This window comes from Uloborus diversus, chromosome 5, assembly GCF_026930045.1.
Source record: "Uloborus diversus isolate 005 chromosome 5, Udiv.v.3.1, whole genome shotgun sequence".
NCBI classification, from domain to species: domain Eukaryota; kingdom Metazoa; phylum Arthropoda; class Arachnida; order Araneae; family Uloboridae; genus Uloborus; species Uloborus diversus.
In genome coordinates this window covers 82,654,480-82,680,092 of record NC_072735.1, presented here as the reverse complement: position 1 = coordinate 82,680,092, position 25,613 = coordinate 82,654,480, and the positions used below count along the sequence as shown (strand labels likewise).

Here is a 25,613-nt window from a genome sequence, read left to right as displayed (position 1 = left end):
AACCTACAAATGTAGGGGAATTGGATTTTCTGGAAGCCTTTTATGTTCACAAATTTTAAATAATCTTTGCAATGAGTCTTTTGCGGTTCCGCATTAATCTCCAAACTTAATTGATGGGTTCAAATTTACATTTTCTGACACGTCAAATCATGTCTCAGCACCCCCTTTTGAATTTAAACTCTCCTATGACCGCATTCCATCCCATTTGCTTACTTTGCACTGAGGAAGGAAGCTATTGCCTCTGAAACATGTTTGCATTTTAAACTTTTAATTGTGCTTTTAAACGCTGCTTTCGACTTTTATCAATATAGTTATTTACTACATGTTTATATAATAAATATGGACGAAAATTTTAAAAATTCAAGTAACTTCAAACTTAAATAACAATCTGTTTTGGCACCCTTTCTCTAGATTAAATTTTGGAAAAGTCAACAATTGGTGATAGCTTGCTCAAACTTGCTTTGTTTTTAGAACACTTTCATTTCTCCCCCCCTTTACCAAACTATAAAAACATTATAATCCCCACTTACCACTCAGAATTTCAAAAGGCCTATTATTTCTTTGCCCATGGACTGCATTTGACTGTTGTGTAATTGAGAGAAGTATTACCTTTGCATTCGCAAACCTTATGGAAGCATCCACTTTTTACCTCGGATGCCACCAAAAATGTCCATAGAAATCTTCCTGTTTTGTCTATTGAAAGTGTTATTTCATTTATTGTTATTATTTTTTAACTTATTCAAAATTTTTCCCAGCAAAAATATTTACAAAATCAGACATCCTATTGGATTATCCAGGGAAATTATTTGATTCAACGAGTACCTTTAACTTTGCGCCTATGGAAAAATATTCGCTTTCAGAATGCTTTAATCTTATGAGCAGAGTATTTTTTTTATCCGCTACTTGATGAAGTGCTTATATTACTCACGAAAGGCATATTTGATTCCAGAAAATTTTTGAAGGCAGCTTGATGGCATTTAGTAAAATTACTAGTTGCAGACATGGCTGGATTTTCATGGGAACTTACGAGAACTGAGCTGATGTATTTCTTGTCATCTTCATATGATTTTTTATGCATTTCTGGCTTTTTACATATGAAAAAGTTCCTTAGATTTTTGGTCTCAAACACTTCTCTAGCTAGAAAGTAAGCAATGGTAACAGGAATAAAAACACTTAAAACAATACAAGCATATAACAACAGCTCTATTATGACAACTAGAAACCATTACACCATTGTTTTGGGCTCACCAGTCAGAAATACACATCACCGAGCTGGAAGCAGATGTTCTCTAACTAAAGCAGAAATTACATTCAAACATGTAGCTAAATTTAGCACATCCGAAAGAATTTGAAAGCAACAGTGTTTAGTGAGGTTCAACTCATAAACTGAAGGCAAAAACTTTAGGTAATAAGCTGTAAGTTACCATTTCCAAGCTAGGGCTAAGATAAAACTACAAAGAGTATACCAACATCCAGAGACTGCAGTCAAGTCCTTGTTATAGATGCATCAGTCTGGAATAGTCATAATTGAGCTGGAGGCAGATGTCCTCTCATTGAAACTGAGATTACCTGCCTCCAGCTCGGTTATAGCAATTCCAGACTGATAAGCCCAAAACAAAGGCAAAACTGCAGTCTCCGGGTTTTGCGACTGGACAGTCAGCATTTGCTCATAGTTCTGCCTCGGACTTGTTTGGGCAGGTAACTTACAGTGCGTTATTTAATACTAGTGGTACCTGCACAGCCATGCCCGTAGTAGAGTATTAAAAGGTCATTTCGTTCGCCTGTATATTTACAAATAATGGATGATGAATTTCTCGTCAATTTGCTCGTTCATGGTCGCATATGGTAGTTTGCTCGTCCACATTATGGTAATTTGCTAGTCCACGTTATGGTAATTGTTATAATATTTTGTTCGATAAAATGTTCTTAAAATTAGAACAGAAAAAGAACAAAATTGAATTTTCGAAAAATCACATCGAGGTGCACACCCCCATGCTACAAACTAATTCTGCTCGGAATTTCACGAAAATCGGCCGAACGGTTTAGGCACTATGTGTGTCACAGACATCCAGATATCAGGACATCCAGACAGAAATCCAGACTTTCAGCTTTATTATTAGTAAAGATAATACTTATTCAAATATTTCTCAAATAATTCCCTTGTGAAGAATGTTCAGAGAAAAAGTTGCTGAAACCAATGCATATTTATAATAAAGGGTGTTTTTTTAGAGGTATAGAACTTTAAGTTGGCCACATTGTTTGATATGTGTGCCATTTTGATAGCTGTCACTTGTTTAGTGTTCAGTTCAGTTTGCCATTTCATCATGAATAGACAACAAGGCAGTGCAGTATGCCACACAGTGCGTGTCACAATTGATTTATTGAAAGAGACGTTGGGTGAACGAATAATTTCGAGTAATGGACCCGTGAATTGGCATGCAAGATCATGCGATTTAACACCGCTGGACTACTTTTTGTGGGGCTATGTGGAGTCTTTGGTCTACACCGATAAGCCACAGACAATTGACGCCTTGGAAGAGAACATTCGCCATCTTATTACTGACATACGGCCTCTATTGCTCCAAAAAGTGAGAAAATTGGACTTTCCAATTAGACTTTCTCCGAATCAGCCAAGGTGGATATATGCCAGAAATCATATTTAAATAAAAATGGCAAATGATCATCTTTTGAATAAAGAAACATTCATGGCAATTAACAACATTTAACTGTGTTTTATTTGAACCTAAAGTTCTCTACCTCTAAAAAAACCCTTTACATGTTATTAAATAGTAGTCATATTAACAATTTTCAAGAAAAAGAACACGCTCTCTTTGTAAACAAAAATCAACTTTTATTTACAGATAACAATCAATAAATCTAAAATTATTTTAAGCGTGACACTTTAATGGGACAGGATGCTTGGACAGTGAGAAAGAATGGCCCTTTCTGACCAGGCGAGTAAGTGCTGGGTATGATGTTATACACTCCAACAGGTACGTCTGCAATCTCTAAAATTGTAAAACCAGATCTGTTGGGAGGAAAAGACATTTAGAGAAGAAATTTCAACCAGTTCTGATAAAATTCAAAAACATCATTATGCACCAATATTTTCGAAAATTTTTGTGATACAAGTTTTACTATAGGTTAGCTATAAAAAGTTCAATTCTTTCCATAATTTAATAAATTAAACTGCTTTAAACTATTAAAAAATACAGTCAACACTCTTTAGAACGCCCTTCCATTTCTGGGGCCTTTCCGTTATGGCAACCGATGCACATAGTCCTGTTTGCTATTTTGCATGTGCAATGCTATTTTAATGTACATTTGAAAGTCCAAACTGAATTGTCTATAACAATATAACGTCAAAAATTAAGTTCCAATTTAATTTTAATCTTTAAGTAATTTTTAATACTACCTATAAGAAAACTAACATTTAACAGCTTCATGCTTCTAGAGGTAAAATGTTTCCACTGATAGGATATTTTTAATGATGAAAGGGTGAAAGAATTGATGAGAAGCATAGAAAAACAATAAACAGTAGGAAGCATTTTTTTTTTGGAAAAAGTTTTTAAAAAGTAAAAAGATTCAACACTATATCTATACAAGGAAAAAAAAAATAGTCTGAAAAAAATTCTTAGACAGATTAAAATATAATCTCTAGATTAAAAAACAACTAATTTCTGTGAAATATTTTTCAAGCTGTTTTGTTGCTAAATGTATTGTTTTAAAGTTATGTGTACTTCAGAGTAGTATTCTTTACTTTGTATCCATAGTTATCTATAATAGGGCTCGACCGATGGCATTTTTTGGCCGATGGGCCGATGCCGATTGTTGGCCGATTGTTTAAAGATGGCTGATGGCCGATTGTTTTCCTCCAAATGGCCGACTGCCGATGGCAAAAAAAAAAATCAAACAGAAATAAATTGATAAGATTGTCAGGGATTTAAAGGATCATTTATTCATTTCACTTTACTTCCTTTCTACAAATGAAGAATTGTAATCACAAAAAAAAAAATCAGATTTTGACCTAAATTTCTATTTTACTATCACCAAATTTATACTTCACAAGTTTTTTCGGCACATCTGTACATACAATATGTACCTAAGAACATATAGATAACCAAATATCCATTTTGAAAGCCTCCTTAGTTTTATCGCAAATTCTCTTGTGATGTCTTCATGCGCGTAAACTTGCGTCACTCAAAAACGTTACGAAATAGTAAATTGAAAACTCATACGTACGTAGTATGATCTAAAAGTTCAAGGTCAAGTTGTATAAAACCTTACCCTGAATAGTTCACATTACCGAAGCATACATCTATCTACAAAATAGTCACCTTGAACGATTATGCACTTCTGCCAACGTTCGTATAGCTTTTAGAAGCACTCCTGGAAGACATTTTTCGCAAATTCCTGTAAGGCCTCTCGCGCTGCTGCTTTAAGTTCATCGTGGGGAAGAAGGCGAATTTCATTTTGAGGATGGTTCGATTGGTCAATACTCTGATATGACAAACAAATAACATAAGGTTTCGTCGGACTTAGCTCCGTGTGACTTTTACCTGTTCCCAGCAAAAAAAAAAAAAAACATTTGCATAGACGCTGCTTTTTTCTGTCAGAAGAAGATGAAGCTGCATCATAGAAGGTAGCGAAAAATGGCTTCCAGGAGTGTTTCCAAAAGTTATATGAACACTGGCAGAAGTACATAGTCCCTTAAGGCGACCTTTCGAAGGTGAATGTGCTTCGGTAATGTGAACTATTCTGGGTAAGATTTTATACAGCTTGTCCCCCAACTTTTGCATCGTACTATGTACAATCTGTATAGGGTGTAGTTACGTTTCTCCTTTTTTGACTGCTGTATGATGAAAGAGGAAGAACAATAGCCAAAAAAAGAAGGAAGAAAAACAAAGAGACTGTTTAATAACCAATTGATTTGTTTTTTTTTTTTTTTTAACTGAGCATATAACTAAGATATTGTAATAATGTATGGATTTAGGCACACTAAACATAGTTTAAAAAATTAAATTACGTTGTTTAATCATTCAAAAAAAATAAAAAAAATAAGAATAGAACTATGAAATTGTCAACAAATTATGCAATTAAAGAGGAAAGATTGCACGTAGACATTTTTTAGTCATCAAATTAAACAAAAAAGGTAACAGATAAATTACAATATTAAATCAAAATAGTAATATTTTTATACTTATTTAAAATTTATGAATAGAAAAGTTTGCATTTTTCATAAAAGCTATAACAGTGACATACATTTTGCTGAAAAAAAAAATAGCCATGAAAAGAGCAAGGTTCTTACAACGCAGGTACAATAAACAAACTCAATATTTAAACCAAGTTAATAACTGAATACATATACTACTTGATCTGATGTTTGCACACATAGTATTGAACAATTTGATTGTTTAATCTTTTATGAAACTTAACAAACAAGTTCAAATTAAATTTTTTCAATTTAACAATAATTTTCTGAAATTTGAAAAATTGCATAATAGAAAATCCTTGAAACTTTTCTATAAAAAACGAAAATAACTTATTCATTTGATTTTATATAAATACATAAAAATAGTTACTTACAACAGAAAAAAAAATCAATTGCTATTAATGATGCAAATAGATTGCAATTTACGAAATATAGGTGAAACAAGTATGAGAAATACGCAGAATGACATTTCTTGACCAAAATAAATAATCGCTAAATATTTAAGAAATGCTTGAAACGACGAGGTAGGGTTAGGGGGGTCACCCTCTGATTTTGGAGTAACTCACACTTTGGCCCCAACCTCTGCCTCATTTTTTTAGAACATAACAGCTACCACCAACGCCTCGGAAGAGTTTCTGAATGTACTTCAGCACTTCCGAAAAAAAATTAAATTCAAAAGTCCCTTTGATTTCCGAATTATGTCACCATTCAAAACGTCTTTAATCAATTTCTTACATTAATGCCCTAAATTCTTTCTAAACAATAGATAAAGTTTGAAAAAAAAAAATGTCCAATTTTATGAATGGTGTTAGTTTTAAACAACTCAGAAGTACAACTAGAGTTTAATTTCGGAAATTGAGGGGGTGGGAGGAGGGGCACGCAAGTGTTCTCGGAAATTCAAAAAATAGTCGTAAAAATAGAGTTCAAAATAATCATAAACATTGAGCAGAAAACCCTTTCAAAACTTGCACCCGAGTTTGTTTTGACGTGCAATGGCGGATTTAAAATATAGCAAATGTTGCAATTGCACGAGAGGCCTCATAACCATAGGGTCACCGAAGGAGTTACAAAAATGCGAATGATAAATGTTTTACAACTTCTGTGATCCCCAAAATGTATTTCGACGGTCCCCAAACTTGTAACTCTGCCGAAGCGATACAGAAAAGACTGCATTACTGTGATTCATATTACAAATATCGAAAAATAAAAAATTATCGCCGGTTCAATGAAAATCTAATAAAATGACACAAAAATCGGTTTCGCCATCTCATATTTGTTTCCATGGTCTCCAATTCGGCAATATATCACCAAATGATCGTCAGTTTGAGACGCTATATTAGTTTTGATTTGAAATAAATAATTAATAGCCACAAAAAATGAGTAAACAGGCTTTTCAGAACACCCGATCGAAAACAAAAAGGGAAGTGCACAACTGGAACGTCCGCAGACCCCACATACGAAACTTTAACCTTCTACAGATTATCATTTTTGAGTAATGACTTATGACAGATACATACGTACATCCTGCTGCAAGAAACAACGCAATAATTAACTTGTTCGGTACCTGAATGTAGTATTAAAAACTCCTCTCGGGATGACTAAAAATAGAAATTCATACTGAAATTTAAGTAAATAATTTTATATGAAAACAACAACTCCATTTACTTTGTTAAAAAGTAAAACAGCAAAGATCCTTTTTTTTCAAACACATCGGCCTATTCTATCGGCTTTTCGATGTTTTTTAAGACCGATGGGCCGATGTTTCCCGCAAGTTAGCATCGGCCGCCGATGCCGATGGCTAAATTGTTGAACCATCGGCGCCAATGCATCAGTCGAGTCCTAATCTATAATTTTTTCGGTTCCTTGATTCTCCTTTAAAATGGATCGAAACTTGTAAAAGATATTCCAGTATTTTCAAAGATTACCAAAATGTATGCAATATCTTGTGTATTAGGGTTATAGGGATAATGTTGTGAGTTCAAAAGGCGTTGTTATAACAAACGTAGACTGCATACATAAATGACACATTTATTTCATTTTTTATTTTGTAACTAAATGCATGTTTTAAAAATTAAAGATTTCTCATCTTCTATATGCATAAAACAAAAGCAACTACTAAACTAAAACACGATTCAAAACCCTTACAATAACTTTGAAAATATGAAATAATAAATGATTTCCTTGTTTTTTAGCGCATAGCTCTACCAAACATCATTCAAAATATTTTTCACCCCTTCAAAAATGCCAAATGAGTAACAGGGAGGGACGGGAAATAATTAAAAAAAGAATTCCCATTATAAAACATTGGGTGTCTGTGTGTGAGTGTGTTACTTATTACTAATTTGAATGACTAAGAAAATAATTAAAACTAAATAATTTTTGAAGCATTTTCTGAAATTTGTTTTATGATTCCATACTTATTCAAAAAAAAAACTCCTCCCCCCCCATGTTTGTTTACCTTGTTGTGGTGGGGGGGGTGGCTTGCTGTGTGGTCAGTTCGGGGCGAGCTCTTGGGCGGAGTAGTGACCCCCCAGTTGCTCAACCAGAATGTTGGCGGGGAGTGATTTTTCTTCCTTTCCCTACCTCATTACACTTACCAAATTTCAGACGAAAACCCCTAAGCCAAGGTGTGTCAACCGCGCCGATGGCTGCGTGGTACCGGGGGTAGTCGTTGCCTCAAACTGGTGACTTCAGGGATAGCAGGTAAATCCAGTCGTATGCAGCCTTACCTCTGTGTAGAGGGGCTACATAGGGGCTAGACCCCACTTTTTTTCTCTCAGTTTTCTGGTTTGTTTACGGATGAAAACACCAAGAACACTTCTCCCCCTTGTGGAGAACGTCAGATAGACTCGTTCAGCTTTGCAAAATTTTTTATAATCAAAAGAATCGAAAACCTAACATTCACTGCTGTGTCCCCATTCATAATTAACTTATTAATTAATTACCGTAAAATCCCGAAAGTAACCCCCCTATCGATTATAGCCCCCCCCCTTGTTTTGTGGAAAGTGAAATCACTTTAAAATCCTGAATATACCCCCCCCCCCTTCACCTGAAACTTTTCCGATCATCTTCATTTGCCACTCCCTGCAAAAAAAGGATAACATTTTCTGCTTTACTTGGAGAGCATTTACAAAGGTTTAGTTTCCCCCTCCATGTGCAGTTTTGCTTTTCTAAAAAAAAAAAGAAAGAAAGAAAACACAATGATTTAAAGAAAACAAAAATGGTCTCCATAGTTTATTCCTTCCAAAATGTCTAGACTCCTTTTGATGCAAGGGAACCCTTTTTTTTTGTTCATAAGTATTACAAAAGAACTTTATACGGTTGTACTGCTTTTTATTCCATTTGGAAGGAGCATTTTTGTTCTGATTTGTGAAACTGAACGATCTTCAACACGGCGCCATTTTGAAAACGTGACGCCATTTTGGAAACGTGTTGCTTAAAAAGTAGCATGAAACTTAAAAATAACCTTTTTTAAAGGAGAAATAATGTAATTGAACGAGTTTAGGACCATCAGAAATGTAAACTTTACTAAATCGAGTAAGAGATTTGTCTGTGTTTGCGTTCGCGATTTTTGTAAAGCTCAGTTTTCGAAATTACAATCTTCGTAACGAATTTACGGCCGTGATTGCGATTTTCGCTTCTTTTCTGAAACAAGAACATTAAGATTTTAATTCTTTTAATGTAACCTTATTACTTTCAGTACATAATGAATTTTCAAGCGATAAATTATATGGGTTTTGCCAACTTAAGGTGCAAAATCCTTTCTTTCGAAAAAAAAAGTGCACCCTCATGCAATTTATTACTACTAAAAAATTATGACAAGTTTTTATTAATTAATTTCTCTTTCTTCATTAATAGTAACTCTTATTTACTTATTATTTCTTTTCTGTACTCTAAAATTAATACTACTAAAAGCAATTATTTTCACTAACTTTTCTGAAAAATCTTGATTATAACCCCCCCCTTCTGAAATCAACAAGTTTTGTTTTGAAAATAGGGGGGGTTACTTTCGGGATTTTCTTTCATTTGTCTTATTCAGCTAATTATAAAATATTTATTACTGTATCTAAAGTTCAATAAATGGTCCTTATATATATATATATATATATATATATATATATATATATATATATATATATATATATATATATATATATTAGTTTCCACCCAAACAACTGCAATTTGGCAACAGTGTAACTGGGTAACTTTGATGATAAAGAGTGCTGAAATCCTTTCGACAGGAAGGTGCTTTTTGGATGCCCTGCCCCAGCGACCTGTTCGATTGGCGTGGCATCGGATTTTCGTCTCTGGCAAATGGATACCTAGACATAGACATTGTTGTCGACGAAATGTTTGAAATCATGTGGTATGTAACTTTTTCTTTTTATTTTGCAGGTCAGAGCTGGGGGGTTGGTAATACATGACAGCATATTACTAATAAGCATACTATTTACATATATAAAATTTATTGCATATATACAAAAAATAAGCATATATAACGTTTGATAATTTTCCTGCCTTCTATATTAAGCCTTATAAGTAGCTACATATATTTGTTCGTTAATTCAAATACATATACTTTTACTTCTAATCAATATTGCTGCATGTATGATACTGACCCGCACAGAAACCTTGCAGAATATTTAATATGCCAGCTGCTCCAGCTCTTCGTAAACCAGCAGTTTAATACCCATGATTTCATCAATTCTTGTTTTCAATGTTCCTAGTTTATTTTTTAACGTTCCATGTTCATTTTTGTTGTTATTGTTGTTTATCTTCGTTGCTACATACACTTATTTCTGTGCTACCCGTGTATGTGAAACTACACACTTTACTATATTTTCAATACATTTAACTACTTTAGCTGCAACATTGCGCTGTTTAAATGTAGAATATTTTAAATCAATTTTGATCATTATATATATATATATATATATATATATATATAATTTGTTTCTAGAAAATAATAAAACATGTTTCTCTTGATTGCATAGGATACAAACCTGAAAGAACCAGAAGATTTTCGAGAGAAATATCCAGGACTGCTTGAGTTATTAACGGTAACAGTAACTATGTCAAAGCCCACATGATATTGCCTAAATAAAAATGAAACATATTAAATTTGCAATTCTTCACAAAGTATCTAGAAACCCCAGCATTTCATACATTACTCATGAAAATAGAAAGTAGAGCAGATGTAGCAGAGCTTTATGGATGGCTGCAATTTCACCATCAAATGCTGTTACATTAGGGCCAATGGGTGTAAATGCCAGAGAAAAACTCACAATGAACACCCGCTCTGGCATTTGTGAAATTTTCCATTAAGAGCTCGCAATCATACTTCTTTTGGGTAGCAAGAATTTAAAGTTTTGTATGCTTTGTGTATATTTTCGTCTGTGTTGACTTTATGTTCAAGATCAAGGCAGATAAAAAAATCTTTATTTTTGACAGAATTAAGCCTAAAAATTTAGGTATGTTAAGAACCCCTTAGACAGGCCATTGTGTGTCTTCCCAATCCACTCAATTCTAATAAAGACTTGATCCCAGAGGGATATACAGATGCAACCCTGGATTTGGATAACATTTTGTTTTCAAGGTAACACAGATACTTTCCAAAGTAGCACCCGAAAACAAAAGTCGCATTAAGCATATTAGATTGAATGCCTTTATCCAAAAGTAGATTGTCATAGATATTTAAAGAATGAAGAAGCTCAAATCCCTTTGACTGTGAAAATTCACTGGCATTCCAATGCAGAATCCTCAAACATTTCTATTGAGAGCTGGATCTGATGCCAGAGTTGTCAATCATTTCAAGGCCATAGCCAGCTGGGGGGGGGGGTCAGAATCTCCCCACACCCAGAAAATTTCAAAGTTTTACATGCTATAAAAAAGGCGTCAAAAATGATTTCGTTTTTCGAACTTCAACTAGGACCCCCCCCCCCCACATTGCCATATGTCTAGTGCAATATGCTTCAAAACTCATACCAACAGGAGACTTTTTCCTCTTTTTGTCGAAAATTTATGACCCCCCATCCTTCCGAAACAAAATCCTGGCTATGGGCTTGGATCATTTTGTCACACTAGACATTGTCCAGAGTACATAGGCGGATTTAGGACTGAGTTCCTGGGGGGGCAGGATTTTTTTTTTTTTTTGGAGCAACATTTTTAATTGCCCTCCCCCCCCTTCCCATGTTTTTGTCTGTTTTCTGTGATGCGTAAGGCCATTCTTTACTTTTTTATGTGTCGTTTTCATTACTGTGTGTAATCATGCTGTCCTTTTTAAATTGACCTTAAAAGAGAGGGGGCTGGTATTAAGAGAGTAACACAGTGCTCCCTTTTAAGTGGGATATAGAATATCTCCAGTTTTAGGGGGACCGGGGGTTACTCCCCCGGAGGAAATTATCTAAAATGGATATAAAATTCTGCATTTTGAAGTCTTATAAGGGTTAATTGGAAATAATAGGCAATTTTTTTTTTTTTTTTTTTAAGTTTTACGCTTTAAAAGTGCTTTGTGATGCAAGTTAATACTTTAAAAGAAATGGTGCACAGATTTAGAGAATAGGTATCAAGAGAGTAACATACTACCCACTTGAACAATTCTTAATTTATACACTTGATAAGAAATAAAATTGAAGCACACTTTGCTTAGGAGTTTCCAAGACTTGTCTAATATTTTCAAGGTTTGGTTGGTTAGATTGGGGTTTTGGTTCAAGAGCCCTTGTAGGCTATACTGCGCCAATCTTTTCAGGGATTTTAGAACCTATCAATAATTTGCACTTTCCAGCCTCTGAAATTGAGTAGTAGATTATACACTTGTACAGTATTGTTCAAACTTTGTAAGAAATGGCTATTTTAAGTTTAAAAGAAAAAATAAACTTTAATTTCCTTTTCAAAAAAGAAAAAATCATGATTTTTTTTTGTTATAAGATTTTGGAAGATAAGTTGTTACTATATAAACTCCTCCCAAAACTGGGGAGCATTGTCCCCTTTGCCCCCCCCCCTATAAATTCACCCATGCTCTTCTAAACTGTTCAAAAACGAAAAAATAATGATTTTTTTTTTTTAATTTTTGGAAGATGTGTTGCTACTACATAAAGTCCTCCCAAAACTGGGGGGGCATTGCCCCCCTCTGACCTCCCATAAATCCGCCCATGCCAGAGTATACCACATAGAAGTACACTGGTGTTCAAAAGTTAAGCATAATTGTTATTTATGTGAGTAATGTGAGAAATATACATCGAAATAGGGGGAAACGTGATATGCGAATGCAATACGGTTACAAAATAAGGAAACTACTCAAAAAAACGGTAATATTTACTTTTATCATCCCAAAAAATAGTTTAAATGAAAATTAGGCATATGAAGGAGTTTAATCTTTGTACAAAAATTTTTCTTTAAAAGATGATGCTGAAGTTCAATAGTGTGTATGGCCACCTCTGACTGCTAGGCACGCTGCACAACGATTACTCATACTTTCTATGAAGTGGTAGATGAGTTGTGGGCTTAAACAGTTCCAAGCATGCTGGAGAGCTCTTTTTAGCTCCGGAACGGAACTTGGTGGGGGCGAACGGGCTGCAAGTTGTCTCCCGAGCATATCACAGACATGCTCGATAGGGTTCAGATCAGGGGAGTTCACAGGTCACGTCATTCGCTGGATATTTTCTGATTCAAAGAAGTCATCAACCACAGCTGTTCGGTGACATGGCACGTTATCGTCCATGAATATGAACTCAGGACCAACAGAACCTCGAAACAAGCGAACATAAGGCTCAATAACCTCGTTTCTATATCTTTGATCAGTGACTGAGCCTGTCTCAAAAATATGGAGGTCGGTGCGGCCACATAATGTCCGCCCACACCATTACTCCTGCTGATGAAAAGTGATGTCTTTCTCTTATGTTTTGCGGTTGGAAACGAGTCCCCTTTTCTCTCCAGATTGTTACCTGACGAGAACCACTCTGTAGAGTAAAGCGGGACTCATCACTGAACATCACATTAGCCCACTGTCCCAGGCTCTAATGCCGATGTTGCAAGCTCCAGTTTAAACGAGTGCATTTATGCGCTGATGTGAGAGGAATGCAAACTGCTGGTCTTCTGGCACACAGACCAACATGATTGAGTCTCCTGTAAACAGTTTGCCTCGAAATTGTTATTCCTGTGACGGCACTGAGCGCCGAACCCAGTTCTCTGGCACAGCTGTCCCTATGACGTCGTGCAGAAATTGCCAGAAAACGATCTTGGCTTGCGGTTGTGACTCTTGGTCGACCTGGTACTGGTCGGCGGTAACATCTCGCATATTTGAAAACCTCTGCCACAGTCTCGAGATTATACACTGAGGCACATTAAGAATACGAGACACTTCAGTTTGTGATCGTCCAGATTCTAGCATTCCAACGATTCCTCCTTTCGCAAACATGTCCAATTGGCGTCTTTGTGCCATTATTAGTTCTGTTTCACCAGATCCATTGTTTCTTGGTACAGCAATTGCATGAAACGCGCCTGAACTCTCTAAAGCGTGCGAGCTGTTTTATCCACATTCCGAAACGCGCACCTAATTCGCACGACACCATCGACTATACTATTTTGCATAAACATATTGTTTCTTCTTCAACCCATGAATCTCCATAAGTAACTTTATATAATTTTACGAAAATTTACAGATTTTTCTCGCATTTTATGAATTATGCTTAACTTTTGGACACCAGTGTAGATCTACATTGTACCCCCTCATACTAATGAATGTGCAAACATGCATATTTATGTTGTCAGAAAGAAACTAGTCAAAAGTGATTTATGGGTGAGCAAAATGAAAACTTAATTTGAAAGAAAAATTTCTTGAGACAACAATATTTTTTTTACGTTAAATAAGGAACTAAAAATGATCAAAAATAGAATCTCTATTTAATTTTCGCGATTTCTTTTTGAAATTTATAGCAAAAGAAGTATGTTTCTGATTGCAAACATAGGAATAGGTACCAAAAATTATATTGCTTATGGATGGCACAAAATTTTGGCTCAGGAACACTGGAAGGAAAATAAAAATGTCTAATAACAGTCAAGTCAGTAACACCTGCTGTCAGATAAAAATAACGAAGACAAAGTAGAGAGAAACAGAATGCTTATTAGAATGCCAGTTTTTATCACTCTCTTAGTATGCTGGAAAAAAACGAGGGGGGCTAGAACTTTAACTGACATCATTATTTAAGTTATGCAAATTAATAATAACTTTTTTCAAATACCTATCACAGCAATAGTTTTGCATTCTAAACATTAGCTTTCTTTGCTAATCATTCATAATAGTGAAATTTTCATTAAAAGCAACATTTGATTTTCTCCGTAATAATGTTTTACACAAAAACTGTTGCATAGCAGGCAACCTGAAAAATGGCACCTATCACTGAAGGGGAAATTTAGGAGATAACAATTCAGTTTCTTCACAAAATTTCCCAACTATTCCCTGACTTTACATGATAAGAAAAAAATCCTGATTACTTCTATTTTCATTAGCTAAATGGCGCCTTAACAAAAATTCCTTTATGCCTCAAAGCAAAAAAAAAAAAAAAAAAACTATATTTTATGCTACATCAGTATTTTATGATTTTTATGATTACAACTAACACTACAATTCTGTAACTAACTCAGCAAAATAGCAAAATTTTAGTATTTTTGAAATTTAAATTTTCATTCTTATATTGCACTTGCCCCCTGTTTTTCAGTCGAACAACATACTTACTTAGGCCCCTTGAGATCAATAAGAAGAGTGTTGTCATCACAAGTTGATTGCAAAGAAACTTGATAAATTGGATTTTTATTATAGCTACTATGGTTCCCACATCCTCCAGCAGTTTCATGGGTCCACTCACCATTTTTAATCTAATATAGCAAAACAAAAATTTAATGCATAATACTCCCTTATATCATAACATTTTAAAATAATTTAAATGTGTATAAGGATTACAGATCGTCAAAAAAAAAAAAGGCTTCATTCATGAATCTTCTTTTAAAACTCTCTTATATGGTCAAGTTTTTGCTGTTCATAATTTCAAAAATGGTGAATTAAAATTACAATTTATCTAATGCATTTAATAATCAATAAGTTTATAGATACAAAAACTAAATGTTCTTTTTGTAACAGTCATGAAAAAAAGAAAAAAATCAGCAAGGAAAAAAAATATCACATAAAAACTTTATACGATTTGTGTCAAGTGGGTATGCTCTGGCAATAAAAAATATTTATTATACTCAGGGGCGGATACAGAAACCCATTTTAAGGGGGGAGGGAAGGGGCGCCATGCCCCGTCCTTACACACACTGTGAATAATCCAACGGTTTAGGGTACGATTCTAAAACTGTTCTGAGGTCAATAAAAAGATCAAATCCCCCAGGAATAAGGCACCTAGTTGGGGATAAATGTCTCAAATTAATTTCATAAGCGGTGAAACGAAGTAGTAGTTCAAATATTTACATTCAAAAATAACACTGTGTGACAAAATTTTACTTTTTTTCTATAAATTGAGAAAAATAACTGATTTGTGTCAAGTTCGGTCAGCTAAATATAAATATATAAATTAAATTACTGTAACACACACCATTTTAAATTTATGACAAATTAAATTTCATAAATGGTTAAACACTGAAATTTTTAAATCTAAACATGTTTATCTACTTATATTTTGAAACTTAATGCAAATATAGTAACAATATACACTTATACATACATTGTGAAGAGAAACAGCACAGGTTTTATCATTGAGTCGAAAAATAAGTCACATGCTTTAAAAGAAATGATGAAAAATTAACTCTTTCTCTTGTGAATCATGTAACCCTCTTGAATTAGAAACCAACAGTAATTTTGCAACAGTTTTGCATTCCAATTTCTTTGGTAAAGTTCTTCAATACATTTGATATCTTGATGAAAGCGTTCATCTTGCTCATCACTCACCATTGCAAGATTAAGAGAGAAAAAATCCAAGTGAGAAGGCAAGACATGTATCTTCAATGACATTCTTCACACCATTGTTTCAAATTTTCGTAACAATTCTTTTTGAAATAAATTTCAATTTTCAATGTTATTTTAACTGACTAAAAATCTTTGAGCTACCTCCTTTAAAGACAATCAAGCCGATAGTTCATTTTGGGTGAGATTTTCATAGTGGTTTATTGTTCTTTGTAAGCATTTTATTTGTGGGTCGACAAAAATTTCTTCTTTTAATTTATCTTCATTCAATTCAGAAAAAAACACTTTACAAATAAAAAAATCCTTCATCATTTTTATCCAATTATATCATGCCAATTATATTTGATAAAATTTTTCGTCAAACCAAGTTTTACATGTAACGATGGAAGAATCATTTTCTTGCAGAATAAGAGGTAAATAGAAAAATTAAGTATTGAAACTTCAGAAACTCACAACAATTCTAATTGAAATAAAATATACTATTAAAGAATAACAGTTGCAGCTGATATTTTTCACAGTATATACTAATAGGCTGTTTTATACTTCTAGTTATTGAAATATATATGGAATCAAATTCTTTTTATATCATTATAAGCGAGGGTGCATGAAAATGTTATAGAAGCTATAACAAAGAAACATGACATGTTAGATACCCATGTTATTTGGCAATTTTGGTTACAATTAAATAAGTAACTCAATACACATGACAGTATTCATGTTAGAAAATTCGTGTCACACAGTGCAATTAATGAATTAAAAGATACAGCAATCATTTACATTTCATGCATAAAGTGCTTGAAAAATGTGAACGGATACTGTTGTCGACAGTTTAGAGGTGGTCATGACCCCCATGACTCCCCCCTTGTATCCGCCACTGATTATATTAGTGGGCAGCTCTGCTCATTTCAATCAGAAAACTGAGCATTTCGCTTGTCAAGTGCTCAGCTGAGCCTATCCCAAATGCCAAGCCACCTCTTTTAGTGGCTGATTGGCATTCAGCAATGAACTCGCCAACGTGTTACCAAATTTGGCAGCCTTGGCATTTTGGCCTCAAATTGGTCCTCAAACTGAATCTCAACAAATACAAATCTCAATTTTAATGCATAAGATTTTAATAAATATCTCTGACACATAAAGGCGTGCCTAGAAGGCTGAACCAAGGAGGAATAGTTTGCTCTTAATGTTCTGAATCTAATGGTACCTTTCTCAATTCCAGACAGACTGACTGTTTGGAGATAGGGATAAAGATAGACAGACACAAACAGAACAGAAATCAATAAACAACAAAAGAAAATAAAACTTACTTCTTGCTTGTATTTGAAAACATTTTGAATGTTTGTCAAAGTGAAAGGACAAGTGGAATAAGCTCTTATTGTATAATAGATGGTATTACTCTTTTCATACTGGGACATAACGAGCGTGTAGCGAGTTGTACCTCCTTGGGGAACCAGAATTTTGCATAAATAATGAGGACTATTAATTCGAACTCCATCTATATAGGGTTCAGGTTCATCTGAAAAGAAAATATAAAAATCATGAAAATCTACTGTTCGGAGAAAACTTGTTTATACATACATGGTTCCCACTATTACCTGATAACTATATTATTCCCACTACATCCAAATTACCTGGTTATCAAGGGTTTTCCAGGAAATATTCTACAAAATTCAAGGCTTGATTATCGAATTTGTGGCTTTTGTTATGAAATAAACATTTTTTTTCCCATTGCAACATAAGCAAGAACATATTGTTGGGTGTTTTCATCAGAACTTTAATATTCATTTTTAATATTATTAATAGAAAAGAATTCTTTCAAAAAAATCAGTACAGCAGTAGACATGTGAAAATTTTGGAAATTATGCATTTTGCTTCACTATGGGGAAGACCTTTACTTGAAGATTCAAGAATATTTTCACATTAGCTAAAATTTCAAATGCTCTTTCAGCATTACAAACATTTCTTATCCATCTAAACTTGCAAAATTTGAGTGGAAAAAGCACTATTGTTCTTTGACAAGATAAAATCTAAACACCTTACAGGACTTTTTTATATAATATATACATTGACTGGATTAAGCAATTCAAATTCCAGCCTGCAACAATTTTTGCCCATTGGGAAGCTTCATGAATTATATGAAGCTTGCATGATCCAATATTGAACAAAGTAACTCTTTTTTACTTTCTTTGTAGTTTTTCATTGAGCTAGTACCAAAATTTAAAGTTAACATTCAGCTTGTCATTAAAGATGAGAAAACATTTTGCATACATTCAATGCTACTAAGACTTCACAAAATATTTTGTACAAAATTACGGTGGACGAATGTCCCAAAAAAACTAAATTGAAATGTAGCACTTGTACCGCACTTAAATCTTCAAGCCAATATCTATAGCATTTACCCTTTTTGGACGACAGTGTTGACTTTGTCAATGCATAGCACAAAATGTAAAGAAATTGTTTTAGAAGCATATTATGAAAATACAGACAAAAACCAAGTACAACAAAATAATATCCTTTAGTATTCCTCGAAGTAAATGTTCTCTACTGTTCTATCTAGGAACATAGCAGTGGCTAAAAACATAATTACCTCCTTCGAACAGAAGTTTATGATGCAAAGATTTAAAAAAAAAAAAAAAATCCAGTCCCTATTCCCAGTTTTTGAGAAAATTAATAATTTTTTTGACCTTTTTTTTTGATTAAAATTAAATTTTCTCCCAAGTTTAGGTTTTCCCTGACCCATGGGACCCTGCCTGTTTGTAGACCTTATTTCTCACTTTATATTACAAAATTAGTCAACTTACTTGGCATATACACTTTTCGTCCACCATTTTTGTAAACAAGGAGGGCAATAAACTCTTTATTCTCAGCAAAATCATCCTAACAAAAAAGAAGTTAAGTTCAATTTGGTTGCTACTACAGAGTGCAAATTTCAAACAAAATTTTTTAAACCAGTGAAACAGCAGTAATATAAAGAATAGAAAATTCAAACTTATGAAACTATTGAGTAATGAGATAGTACTGTAGTTGCATATTTTTCACAGAATGTGAAGTTCTACTCATACCAGATTTTGTAGCATTATAAACAATGGGAGACAAAATTCATAAAAATTAGACAATAAGCAAATATCATAATCAAACTTTGTGCTTTATGCATTTTGATAAAATTATGTGCAGTATATGATGACTATGGGTAAAAACAAAAAGGACAACTGGGTTACTAAAAACATATTCAAATAAAACTAGGTCAGCAATTTTCTGATGCCATCAAGATTCAAAATAATTTATAATAATGCAGCAATTCAAATTCAAAATGGAATAAAACTAAAAGTACACCAACTAAAGCTTTACATTCATTAATTGTAATGTAAAATAAGACACAAATTTTCTAAAAAAACATTCTAACACATTTTGGAACAACAGAGCCGATTACTTCAGAATATCAAAACGGAGATACTTATGGAAAAAATTGCAAAACTGTTACACATAAAGATGATTCAATGATAGTTACTACATATATTTTACTACATTATACTTGAAGATATTTGAATATCTTCAAGTATAAGTTTTTCTACTTTTCAACTGTGACACAGAATGCTAATTCACAAAAATTCAATATATATTTAGAGTACCTTTTTGAGTAACAGTTTTGCTATTTTTCTTGCACAGCTCCATATTTTTGAACTAAACAAGAACTTCTGGTAATTCTAGAATTTGTGTACCCAAATTTCTTTGCAAATAGCTTATGCCTAGTGTATATCAAAATTCATAAAGTCTAATGTCAACATTAAGTAGAATAATTACAGCTAAAAATTGAATTTTTTACAGAAAAATACACAGAAAATATGAATAAATTCCATTTTTCACACATGGCTGTACAAAAAAGAAATCATGACAAGAATTACAAACATGCAACAACAGCCTTGTTATGACATCCAAAGACTGCTGTCTCTGAATATCATAACAGGGTTGTCAGTAAATGCCGGCTAGTTCTGCCTTATCCCTAGCTTAAAAGTGCTAACCTATAGTTTACACATACAATAACGAAAGAATTTGAGAAATTTTCGCATTCAATGACGATGACAAGAAACTTTTTTAATAATCACTACAATTTACACAATCCTTTTGAAAATACAAGTTTTTTTCTTCATGCACATATTCACACACATAGTTAAAAACATGCACTAAATAGAGTAAAAAACTTACCCTATCAACAATATGTCTGGTTAGAAGCACCCACACAGCAGACCCACCAGACTTAATATCCAAGCAGAACTGAGGGTTTTCCCCTATGTTGTAAATATCCTTAATGGGACCTGACCCAGCTTTCCAACACCTACATATTTACAGAAAATGCAATTATAAAAAATTTTAATCAATTGATTTATTAAATTTAGATGTTAAATTTGCAGTTTGCTCTCTAAATATTTGAAAACATTGTATACTTAAAATCAAAAGGTACAAAAATTATTGGATTTTGGTGAGATGAACTAATACATGTGGGCAATTCTCTAGAAAGGTGCAATTTCTTCTCACAGGCTTACAGCAACCCAGGAAAATGGTTTTCTATTCCTTTTATTAAGCATTTTTATTATATGAGGCATGTTTTTAAAGTGTGTACTGTTTTGAAAACAAAAAAGGAACATGTACAGAAAGAGCAAAGAAATTTATTGCACAAAAAATCTACCATCCTTACAATATTGTTCAACATTGCTCCCGTGATTTTCCAAGCATTTGTTATAGTGTGGTACAGGTTTTTGTGTACCTATTTGTAGAAAGTTGCTGCCTGTGTCATGGATGTAGGAATAACAGGATGGAGCACTGAGGGAATTTCTCGATGTGATAACCCTAACCGATCGCCATCTTGGGTGTATCGAGAAATTGTGTCTACAATGTTGTGAGATACGGAAACTGTCCAACTTTTTTGCTGAATTTCAAACAGATTTCGACTTGATGGCGTGTTGAGTTGTCTTTAACTTCCCATCGAACGTTCCTGGTATTTGTAGAGAATGTGAGATTGTGCTTCATAAGCAAGGTATGCAAAATAAATTGAAAAGTCCAAAATTAATTGTAATGCAAAAAGCACCTGAAGTTTTTAGAATAATTCAATCATTTTGGGAAATTTTCATGCATTTACATTTTCATCTTGAATTTATCCACGTTAAATATGATTATCATTTTGAAGTAAATCATTCCAAAAAAAAATGATGAATGCATTAAATGGATGATTGATTTCTTTCATAATATATGATTATATAACACATAATCATGGTAACATGTTACGTCATAAATAATCTTGCATCTATTTTACATACAAATACAAACCCAAGTTGCTTAAAATATTGTTAAAAATTAAAATTTATTGAAATGATTTACTGCTACTCTTCGGTAACTTATAAATAAGTCTATCAATAAAATTGTAAAATGAAATTTGAAACATTGTCAGATACTTTCTTTTCTTTTCTTTTTTTTTTTTTTTTTTGCTACTAAGTGCAAAAAATTTTCATTACAAGGATTAATTTTAAGAAGGTTGTTTTTTTTTAAATCAATATTTAATATTTCATTTCATCTGGGGTAAAAATTAGAAATTACAATGCACCACAATTTAAAATGTAAATGCTTTCCTTTAAAAAGAAAAACTTTAGATCCAGATTTTATGCATGGAGGTATAGGTTCCTACATCCATGATTTTATGTAAAAACATTAGCAGTTAATGTAAAGTAGTGATAAATTAATGTTCTATATCTATTACTAATTAACATTATGGATTTTCATTTTGTTATTGTATCATATTTGTTTGTCATAGTAAAGCTAGTGTAAGGTGACATAAGATTTAATGAACATTGAAAAGCAACCAGATTTAAATTTAAGGTCTGGGCATTTTTTCAAACATTAAAATTAATTTAGGTGTGATAAAATTAATAAGTAAGAATTTGAATTAATATTTTAAAATTCTATTATACTGATACTTTCATTCGTTGCATAAAAAAATGTTTGTTTGGGAATTTTTGAAGTTTTAAGTTTGTTTACATTTGGTTGTCTAATATTGAAGTAATTGGTTTGTCTACCGACATGCTGTGTACCGAATACCAGTCAAGTATTCCGTGTATCTCTAATAATAATAAATAAACAAATAATCAATAATCAAAATCAAAGAACTGGATGGGTAGGTTTTCAAGTTGTTTTGCATTTCATTCTATTTAACATTTATTTGCATGAAATTCCTTTTTAAAGAACTTATCCAAATTTTGTCACAATTTTATTTTATTTTTATCCCCATTTTGGCAATTTTATCAAAATTAGTTTTCCTTTATGTTAATCTTTTATTTATCTTTATTGATTTTCATCTGCTTTTTTCCATTGTGCTGTATTCTAATTTTGTAATCTGGACTGGGGGATGCAAAGTTTTGATAATTTAAATAACTTTGTTATCTTATCTATGGGAAAATCATTGTGTTTTTTAAAATATTTTAAAACCAGTTGAGCATTTATTTGTCACTTAATTAATTTTAATCAACTAAAGACATTAATTACACAATTAGCTGATCATTGATGTGTACTGTTTCTTGTTGTTTATCTATAAATATGAACTCTTTATTTTAGTTTTACAAATTTAAAATGATAACCTTAAAACAAAACCAAATGTTACTTTAAGATGAAATTTGCAATTTTAGGTCTGGGTAAGAAAAAAATATCATTCAAATATACATTGAAGAATAAATTTTTCAAAATGTTTATGTTTTTTTAGACATAGACTTTCATATTAAGTAAAGTCAGAACAAACAACGTAAGTAGAAGCACAAATTTGTAAATTACCGCGGTATTATGCGGTAATTTACAAATTTGTGCTTCTACTTACGTTGTTTGTTCTGACTTTACTATTCAGCACAAAGGTATTTATTTATCTTATTTATCTTTTCATATTAAGTCTTTGAAAAATGTTTTGTCAATATTTATTCATGTAACACGTTTTACGTTGTTTAAAACTTGACTTGTATAGGGACCTAGCTTCATAATTTCTTCAATAGGATATTCAACTAAAATCAGGAGCTTTTACAATGAGGTTTTTTTTATTATTTATGAGTTTCTTTTTACCTTAAGATTTTATATCAACCAATATTTTTCTTTTAGAGACTTAACAGGTAATTTTATTTAAAAATAACAGACATGTTTGTGTGTTGTAACCCCCATACCTTTAAACAGAAACATTTCTGTTTATTCTTTGGAAATTTAAAGCTTAAAATATAATTGTGTTGTTCTTTTCAGTAAGTTACCACCCTATAGTCTTCCTAATTCGGCTGGTGAGTACTAATAAGCACGAAACTGCAGTCCTTGGGTGGAATGATTGAGCTGGCATTGTATTTCATGTATAGTTGTGTTGGGCAATTTTTTAAAAGTTCCTAGGTAGGCAATAACATGCAAAATTTTCGTCCGCATAAAATAAGTTTTTTTCCCCTCTCTCAACACCTAACATGGCCGCCGCTCTCTCACAATTACTTCAAATGTGACAATGGGAGTAGATACGGCATGTTCCCTCCTGTACTCCTACCTCCATGGCCTGTGTAGTCAACTGTGGACTGAGGATAAAATGATAACTAGTGCCTTACTTCTAATATTTTAGATGCTTGATATTTTAAGAGAATTTTTTTGAACTTCAGCTGCATTTTTATCAAATTTCCAAATTTAGCTCTCAATATCTCTAAAATAAATAAATATGTTTGCATAACTTTTGCAATTTAACAAAAACAATTTCTTTATATCTTTGTCTTTCTAAAAAAAATGCCTAACTACATCTCTTGTGAAAAGTTAAAAGTTTGAAATGCAAAATTAAACTTTTCAGGAGAATCGTTCATGTGTTTAACAAAAGACTGCTTGAATGCCTACCTTTTCAAAATTTGACTCCAGGACTCCCTGGCACGTTGTTTATGTGAAACTATATACCTTATCATGTGTGCAGGACTTACTAATTTTAAATGAACTGTTCAAAAATACTAAGACAGGAGGCTAGTAACTTATTTGCAAGACCTGGCATTGTAATAAATATAGATCCAACTACATCCTAAATTTGATTCACCATACTTAACAGTTTCTAGGTATTACTGTTCATAACAAACCAGAGGTAGGAATTTTTTTGGAAATATTTGTTCACAGTTCATCTAAAAGTAACATTTTATTATACCTTTAAAAGCATATCAGTTTTGTAACCGAGAAAAATAACTTACTGATGAAGACAATAAGTATACTTGAAAAGTTCGGGATTCCAGTTGAGATAAATTACATTATAAAAGTGAAGAAGAGAATCATAATCAATCCAAAACACTCCTATACAAAAAGAGAGCAAAAATAAATAAATAAATAAATAAATAAAATAAAATAAAGCTCAAAATAGAGGTGGAAAGAAATTAAGCATTCCATTCAAAGTATAATGAAATTTCAAACAATTCTACTTTATAAAACAAACAAAAAAAAATTAAACTAAATTGAGAAAAAAACTATTTCTGTTTAGGAGACTGGCTTTGTTCTGCTTTACAACCAACAGATAATAAGAATTTATTGAAGTGATGTAACTAATGTAAGATTTTATAAGTTGCAAAATTTGGGACATTAACAAACTCTTGAAAAAATAAACAGAAGAAAAATAATTATGAATACTTACTGAGGATTATGACTGACAAAACTCAACCTCTGATATTCGAATACAAAATGTAGAGCACAGATGTATCATGAAATATTTAAAGCATAGTATACATTTTTGGTGCCATAAAAATATTTAGTTACAGAAACAATAGTAAATACAGTGATCACTGGGTAATTGAATCAGTGGTTAATTGAATCAGCCAATTTAACAAATCAAATCCTCAGAAACAGAACAAAATCTAGCTTTAACATTAAAAAACTACTGAATGTTTGAATCAAACACGTTGCTTAAATGAATCAAGCGTATGTGACTAACCATTTCCTACAAACACGTGGTGTGTCTTTTTTTTTTTTGCCTTCTTATAGTAAAATGAGTTTTTTTTTTTTTTTTTAATAGTGAAAAGAAGGGGTGGCACGGTGTTGTACACTTTTAGCAAGAGTTTTCTAGAGCAAAGTCAAAAAAAAAACCAGTGAGATGGAGAGAGACATGGTATCAACGGGTCTTCTGTGCTCCAGGCTTTGTCACCTAATGGGTTAATCTTGGAGCAATAAGGTGCAAATTCTGATGACTATAGGCTGTTTTATGACATTGAAAAAAGGATATCTAAATTAATTATAGTCAATTTTTAGCAATCAAAAGCAGATACATTTTTTAAAACACATATGTTAAAACTTGAATTTTGTGATTTCTTTTTTATACTGTTTTACAAAAAAAATTCTTTAAATAATCAAGAATAAATATTTTAATCACTGGTGGGTGTCCAACCTTTTTTTTTTTACTTGAGGGTGCACATCATATTAAGAAGATTCTTG

General features: G+C 32.5%; 1 protein-coding gene across 1 annotated transcript in view; it reads right to left on the bottom strand.

Annotated features, from left to right (window-relative positions):
• Positions 1-2,830: 2,830 nt before the first annotated feature.
• LOC129221883 (calpain-7-like) overlaps positions 2,831-25,613 on the bottom strand; it is a 73,107-nt gene continuing 50,324 nt past the window's right edge. The window contains 7 exon segments of the mRNA XM_054856252.1: positions 2,831-3,028; positions 10,216-10,308; positions 14,946-15,085; positions 17,474-17,682; positions 18,968-19,043; positions 20,370-20,499; positions 24,386-24,485. Of these exon segments, the coding sequence (XP_054712227.1) occupies positions 2,884-3,028; positions 10,216-10,308; positions 14,946-15,085; positions 17,474-17,682; positions 18,968-19,043; positions 20,370-20,499; positions 24,386-24,485 (893 nt within the window). The 3' untranslated portion in view covers positions 2,831-2,883.